Source organism: Notothenia coriiceps, unplaced genomic scaffold (assembly GCF_000735185.1).
Source record: "Notothenia coriiceps isolate Sejong01 unplaced genomic scaffold, NC01 NC01_scaffold00030911, whole genome shotgun sequence".
NCBI lineage: Eukaryota > Metazoa > Chordata > Actinopteri > Perciformes > Nototheniidae > Notothenia > Notothenia coriiceps.
In genome coordinates, this window is record NW_011363612.1 from 1,975 (window position 1) to 9,143 (window position 7,169).

Below are 7,169 nucleotides of genomic sequence, written 5' to 3' on the forward strand. Positions count from 1 at the left end.
CCCAAATAATATAAACTGTACTGTTTATAAAGTACTATATAATTTGGTGGAGACTTGTAATGTTTATAAGTCTCACAAAATTCATAAAGTACTCCCTTGGATAAACAGGTAACAAGTTTACTATTATTTGTAAACGTATTTCGTATAAACAGGTGAGTAGACAACTATTCTCATAATTTTTGAACTTTTTATAAGGAGATTCCTTGTAAATCTTGTCTAGCCAGAGGAGGTAAAACATCTAATAAATGCTGAAAACTTAGGTGTATTCGTGTAGCCGTTTTAGGCCGAATGAAACTCGTACACAAAATTTGTGAAATTAGGGAAACACTTAACAAAGGTGAACGCCGCAGGAAATTAAAGAAGTATGTCGCCCGTAGGTTTACTTAATTAGGACTCAGGTTATTGGTAGTTTCAGTGAGGTTATCACGAGGAATTAATGCGAAAGTAGGAGGAAATTGTTTTATGAAGTGTAAGTAGGTCAAACACTGTCATCAACATCGTAAAACTCTGAAACTTTGAAATTAATGGCGTCACGGGGGGGAATACACACCGCCCCGTGTTGAAGGTTGTCCTCAGTAAACCCCCCCGAGAACCCTTTTTTTCAACCCTTGGTGACGAGAGTCCATGTAAATCTTGTCAATCTTTTACACGCTAATTTTATAAATTAGCGTACTAACATGTGTCAATTAGCTGACTGTCGGGATTATAATTATATTTATATATATATAAGTATCTATGTTTAATCGAATTTTTATTGAATTGTGAAGAGTGTTTGTCTACTTGATTGATTTACATTTTGTGTTCTACTCTTAAATAAGTAGGGCTTCCTTTAAGAACACGCTCTTACTGTTTTCTATGTTATTTTTATTATTACCATTGTTATTATAATTATTATTGTTACTTGTGATTGTTACGTCATTTTTCTTGTTTCTGTTTGCCATGTGACTTCTCGTCATGACATTGCCATGTTTTCTTTTCGACCGTCTATACTACACCGTGTACAATAGTAACGAGTACTATATTTCGTCTCTCACAATGCAGACATTGCTTTCCTCTAGAGACGACTAACCACGTCTCCTAAAGTAAGTATTGACACAGAGAGAAGGTCCACACATGAGAAGATAATAAACATTTGCATAAAGCATATTTGTCCACTCATCTGTTGATAAGAGTATTAAAAACTTGAAAAATATTCCTCTAAGGAACATTTAGAACAGATCGGTCTCCTCCATTTTGTAGATTATTTACGACTTTTGAATCCACATAAGCACATCGGCAAAATCCGGCTTACTTTGAGCATGTGTTTTAAACACTTTAATCCCTTTGTGAATTGTTTCCACTTGCGGCGTCCTTTAATTTCTTCATACAGCGGGCATCCAAATGAATTAATCCTGAGTCCAATAACCATCAAAGTCACTCCAATAGTGCTCCTTAATTACGCTTTCATCCTCCTTTAACAAAATACTTCACATTCATCCAGTTTGTGACAGTAGTTGTAGCATTTTGAGACTTTGAAACTTTAATTACCGCAGTGCCCCCCCTTATGTGTGGCGGGGCACAACTTCCAACAGGAGTCATTTGGGGGGGCTCTTGGGAAAAAAAGTTGGGAACCACTGCTCTCAGGTACATTTAGAACAGTTAGAAAATGTGCGATTAAAATATTTAATCGCATGATTGTACACAGTTAATCGACTGACAGCCCTAATATTAATATAAATATATATATATTCATAGATACAAATTAGCTTAAAAATAACTTAACACTTCTCACAAACAGATGAACTAACTAAATGTAAAACACAAGATGAGAATTTATTCATCCCGAAGGAAATTCTTGTGCGAGAATGACAAAAGATACAATAAAAATAATAATGGTAACAATAATATTAATAATAACAATGAACACTAACAATGCAGTAAAAAGAACAAAGACAAACGGTACACTGAAGAGCAGTACTGTAACGGTACAAAAGAAAAGCTGGCAGATATGATGTGGCACATGTTATCATTGCTCATGATATAAAGCAGAGAGTGTTACGTCTGTAACGAAAGGAGATCTCTGCTGATTGGTGCAGAGGATTTCATTCATAACTGTGTCTCTCTTCCAGGTGTGTACTCTTCTGGTGCAGCTGGAGGAAGCTAGGGGTAACAAGGTGACCAAGGACGACGGCAGCTCCTCTAACTTCTCCAGCCCCTCGGAAGTCACCAGTCCGCTGTCCTTCCGCAGCGTGGAGGAGTTGCAGAAGCAGAACCAAAGCCTGCTGGGAAGGCTGAGGGAGCTGGAGGAGGAGAAGGACCTCCAGAAGAGCCAAGCCACATCAGCACGGTAAGAAGCGCTGTTATTCAACAACAACTGACCTACTAATGGCAAAGTGTTTGCCTAAGGTGACTTGCAGGTAACATAAAGTAAGATGCGTGATTTAGATATACAAAGGCAAATTTAATTATTTTATGTTTTTATCAGATAGTGCGCAAGAAAAGAGTGGCTGAGTTGATGCTCTATGAGGAGGAAGCTCTTTATTTTAGGAATTAAACAACATAAAGTAGTAATAAAATCATAGATATTATCAGTATAATCTCTTGATGAACTTAATTTGCTAATACAAGAGTTTAAAAAAAAAAAAGAGCCAAAAAACGGACATTACCTACAATAACCAGCGACAAATCGGCAGAATAAAATAAATGAGAAGTGAGCAAACGTCATAAAGGAAGACATGCACTGATATACAGAAACTGAATATTCTATTTGATTATAGAGCATATTCTTATATTTTTCAATATAGCTAGATTGTGTGTAAATTTGTATTCTTCTGTACAAATGCATTCAAATGCTGTCATCGTTTACACATGAATGAAAGCCACCCATGCACATGTTGAGCTGTGTATTCCTGCCATACAGTAGATCAGGTGAAATGCAGCATTGGTGAGCAGTAAAGATATTTCCTTTTTAAACTGAGCTCTGTCTCTGTGGCTCCCTCTAGTGTGTCCGAGTTGGAGGCGAGTGTGGATAAGCTTCAGAAGGAGGTGGAGCAGCTGAGGGAGCAGAGGAACCAGCAGAAACAGCTGGCTGACTCCAACGCCCGGCAGAGGGACATGTACAAGGCCCTGCTAACTCAGAGCACCGGCTTCAGCCTGCCCCCCCAAGGTCACAGGGAGATGCTAACACTTCTTGTCTCTTTCTCAACGTGTCACTGTTTTTACAATGAGGTCATGTGTGTCTGCAGGTCTGGATTCTCCTTCTCAACCTGCACCTGTTAGGCCGTCAGTTCCTGCTACTCGCTCTACTCCTCAGAGAGTTGCTGCTGCTGAGTCAGCACAGACTGCTCAGACTAAAGCTGCCTTAAAACAGGTATGCACACCTGCACGTGCACACACCTACACACACACGCACACATACACCTACACACACACAATAGGGATGCCAGAAACTGACCATGATCAGATTTTAAAATCGGACAGCCCTGGCGAATATTAATCGATTAGGCTGCGCAGACTGCTGCACTCTGCGCAGCCTGCGCTGCTGGCTTCCTCCAAGTTTACAGTAAAACAAACTGGTGGTGTGACCAATGGCCATTTACAATTATTAAGACTATTGCTGTTATTAGCATTAGTCTATATTTTGGTTGAAAGCCAGGAAAAAAAAGAAAAACATAAATAATAATAAAAATATATATAAATAAAATCGAATTAAAAAAAATTATTTTCAATAATGGAGACTGTAACGAATATTCGAAAAATTGAATAATTGCTCGCATCCCCAACACACACACCTACACGCACGCACACACACACATACATACATAAAGCAACATTTCACATTACTTGTGGATTTGACCTCTGCATTATTTGTGATTACTTGTGTCAATCAAACTAGATAAAGATAATGAGATAAGATTTTCTTTATTGATCCAAATTAAAAATAATAATAAATAATGTGACATTTTAAGAGTAGAAAATAAACACAAACGGTACTAAAGAGTAAAATATATACATGTAGACAGTGAAAGATAAGAATCTGAAGAATAGCGCAATAATAAATGAAGGGCCAAATTACCAAACAAAATGTAAAAGTAGTGTGCAAGGAATATCATATTTAATTAAATATAAATGTACAGTGTGAAGAAAAGTGTGGTTATCCAAAGAAAAAGGATGGAGCTGTGAGTTCTCTGCTAGCCAGAGGCAAGTTGTTAGGCAGTGTAATCTGTCCTTGTGACAGATGCAGAGTAAATACTTAGTTACCGAAAACAAACTCTCTTCTCGTTAGAACATCATCTGGAGGAACAAACTGCTCAAAAGTACTGTACTAGCTGTCTCTAACATCACAACTTGGCGCATACATCTTGTTTGCTAAAGTGATATGAAGCCAAAATGAACATATTTTGCTAAGATTGTTTTGCATTAAATGTATGAAAAGACTGTGTGGAAAAAACCACATAGTGATAGCAATTAGTGAAAAGCGATTTTGCGTCAATCCATGTCTTTGCATTGACTGCATTTGTAATCGGGCCGCACCAAGAAAGTTGGTTTGCATCCGATGGGAATACCTGAAAAGTGTTCTGACCAGATGTGTTTGCTTCTCCAGCTGAATGACGCCTTCATTCTGTATAAGAAGGAGAAGGCAGAGAACGACAGGTTGCTGAATGAAACCAACGACCGGCTGCAGAAGCAGCTCAATGATCTCCGCTCCAGTCACGCCAAACTCACCTCTCAACTTGAGTTCAGCAGCAAGAGGTTTGCCAAGTCCATGCTACTACGGCCCCAGCCTCCTATTTCAGCCCTCGCAGGTGTTTTTGATGCACTGTGTTTGTTCTGTTTGTCTCTTTGTATGTCAGGTACGAGATGCTCCAGGACACCGTGTCAGCCCAACGCAGAGAGATCTCCGCTCTACAGGAAAGGAACCAAAAGATGGCTGCCACTGCCCAACGGCACGAGCAAATCATCCACACCATGAGCCAGGACCTGCGGCAGGGTAACGAGAAACTGGCGCTGGAAGAGGTGAGCAAGAGGAGAAGCTTAATTATCTTCAAGATAATTAGAACATCTGGCTTTTTTTCTTCAACTGGAAAATACACGATTAGAATTGACTCCCCCCAAAACACATTTACTATTTGTCCCTTTATTTATCAGATCCAGCTGCAATGGAAGTGATAGAAACATAACACGCTAATTTTCGGCACTTTATGTCACACGCTTAATCAAAGTGACTATACAATAGATCACATGTAGCAGGGATTTTGACAATTTTAACCATTTATTGATGAGCCAAACATAAATAATTTATATGAATACGCACTGCTCGAAGACAAATAAAATGTAATTTGCTGATTATCATAAACAAAATCAAACCCATCTAAAAGGTTATGTTGTATTCTTTCTACTGTTCCAACTATCACCATTTGAAAGTAGCATCGCCAGCACAGCCCTGGCGTAAACATAACGCACCAGGAAAAAGTGTTACCATCTTAAACCTTTCTGTCTCCCAGTAATAACCGGATTACTTTATTTCCCCTCTGTGTCTGCAGGTGCGTGTCGAGAACTTGACGAAAGAAAAAGACATGTTGAGACAAGCAGAGAGTCGACTCAATAGAGAGAAGGAATCCATTCTGGTGGAGCAACGCAACCAGAACCTGCTGCTGACCAATCTGAAGACCATACAGGTACCAGAACAGGGGACGCTTGGTATTCTCAGAGGACCCTTCAGACCTTTCACCTCTCTCCTTATTTCTTTATCGCAATAAGCCTTCATTTATGATGTAAAGCAATGACTTAGTAGTGGTATAATGAAATGTTACTGTTTGATGGCAGAAGTTCATGAAGTTGCTTTGACACTATAAAACATTCATTTGTTACGCCTCCATGGTGCAAACATTCATGTTATTCGAACAACTTCTCCTTTTCCCCTCCTCCTCTCTCAAACGGCTGTAGTTGACGATGGAGCGTACAGAGACAGAGACTCGCCAGAGACTGAACAACAAGGTGGAGCATTTGGAGGCAGAACTGGCTGCAATGAAGACCAAGCAGGACCAGGAAGTAGCACAGAGACACGCCCTGGGGCGCACCATGGATGTATGTAAAACATTAACATTTAGTTCATTTGTGTTTGTTTGTATACATAACTGTTTAGAAATTGGGAATCTGCTGCCACCAAGCTATATTAGGTCCAGTCAGATGTCTAAGAGGACAATTCTTTCTTTTTTTTAGTGCTTGTTCACGCTTTTAGGTTGTGGAACAAGCTACTTTAAAACACTGTGCAATAGTTCAACCAGACTGATGCTGTAAAGGGCAGCAAGAGAAGGACCCTCTGACCACTGTTAAATAATAATAGAAACAAATCAGCAGTCATTGATTAAAGAAGCTTAGCATCATAGATGAGCATATTAACAGAGGTCTTTTAGAAGTGAGGTTGTATAAGGTACTATGATCAGTGTGAAGTAGCAGTCAGGAACAAAGCTTATATATACGTCTTAGCTCTTTTTAAAGCCACCAAACTCTATTGAGAAAAACTGTTATTTTAAACATGGAGGTTGCTGCTTTATTGATACCTCAATGTCTTCATTTGTTATTTGTTGATGTGCAGCTTCAGTGTTTTTAAAGTCACCAAAGTCACACAACTAACCTATCGAGGCAGCGGTAGACCAGAAACGATTCTGTTATGCGAAGTGAAATGATGTTTATATTAGGAGCAGCAAAACATTTTTTCCTCAGTGTCGGGTGCACAATAATCCCTAAAATATCTGGAATGAAGGTAATTGGTTGCTTTAGCAAAGCACTTCTTCAAACTTCCAAATAGAAAGAGATTTAGTCTAGGATTAGCATCATTAGATTTTGATCGTCTGGAAAATCACAGTTTAATCCTCTTCAACCTCAACAGTGAATACGCTGCTTGGGGCCCAAAGGAAAAAAAGGCTTCCCTTAATATTCATAGCATAATCGTACCTTTGTGCTTTAATAATGGTTGAAGTTTACTTGGATTAAAAATCCAAGTTCGAAACGTCTTCTCCTGCAGAACTGTGGGGAACTCGACATTGGACGGAACATTTAATCTTTGGGTTCCCTGTTGTTGCTGCCAACAGAAAGATCAATGTCACGGCTGATTCTGAACTTTTGAACAGTACTGTTTTACTTTTTTTAAATGTTGTTGGACAAGGCAACTAACCCGGTCCTGTTTC

At 39.1% G+C, this 7,169-nt stretch overlaps 1 protein-coding gene across 1 annotated transcript in view; it reads left to right on the top strand.

Moving 5' to 3' along the window:
* Positions 1-6,066, top strand: part of LOC104959741 (nucleoprotein TPR-like) — a gene marked incomplete at both ends in the record, with an annotated part of 7,512 nt that extends 1,446 nt beyond the window's left edge. The window contains 7 exons of the mRNA XM_010787634.1: positions 2,109-2,326; positions 2,982-3,145; positions 3,225-3,349; positions 4,583-4,731; positions 4,833-4,995; positions 5,523-5,657; positions 5,926-6,066. Coding sequence (XP_010785936.1) covers positions 2,109-2,326; positions 2,982-3,145; positions 3,225-3,349; positions 4,583-4,731; positions 4,833-4,995; positions 5,523-5,657; positions 5,926-6,066 — 1,095 coding nt within the window. The remainder of the gene's footprint in view (positions 1-2,108; positions 2,327-2,981; positions 3,146-3,224; positions 3,350-4,582; positions 4,732-4,832; positions 4,996-5,522; positions 5,658-5,925) is intronic.
* Positions 6,067-7,169: the final 1,103 nt, after the last annotated feature.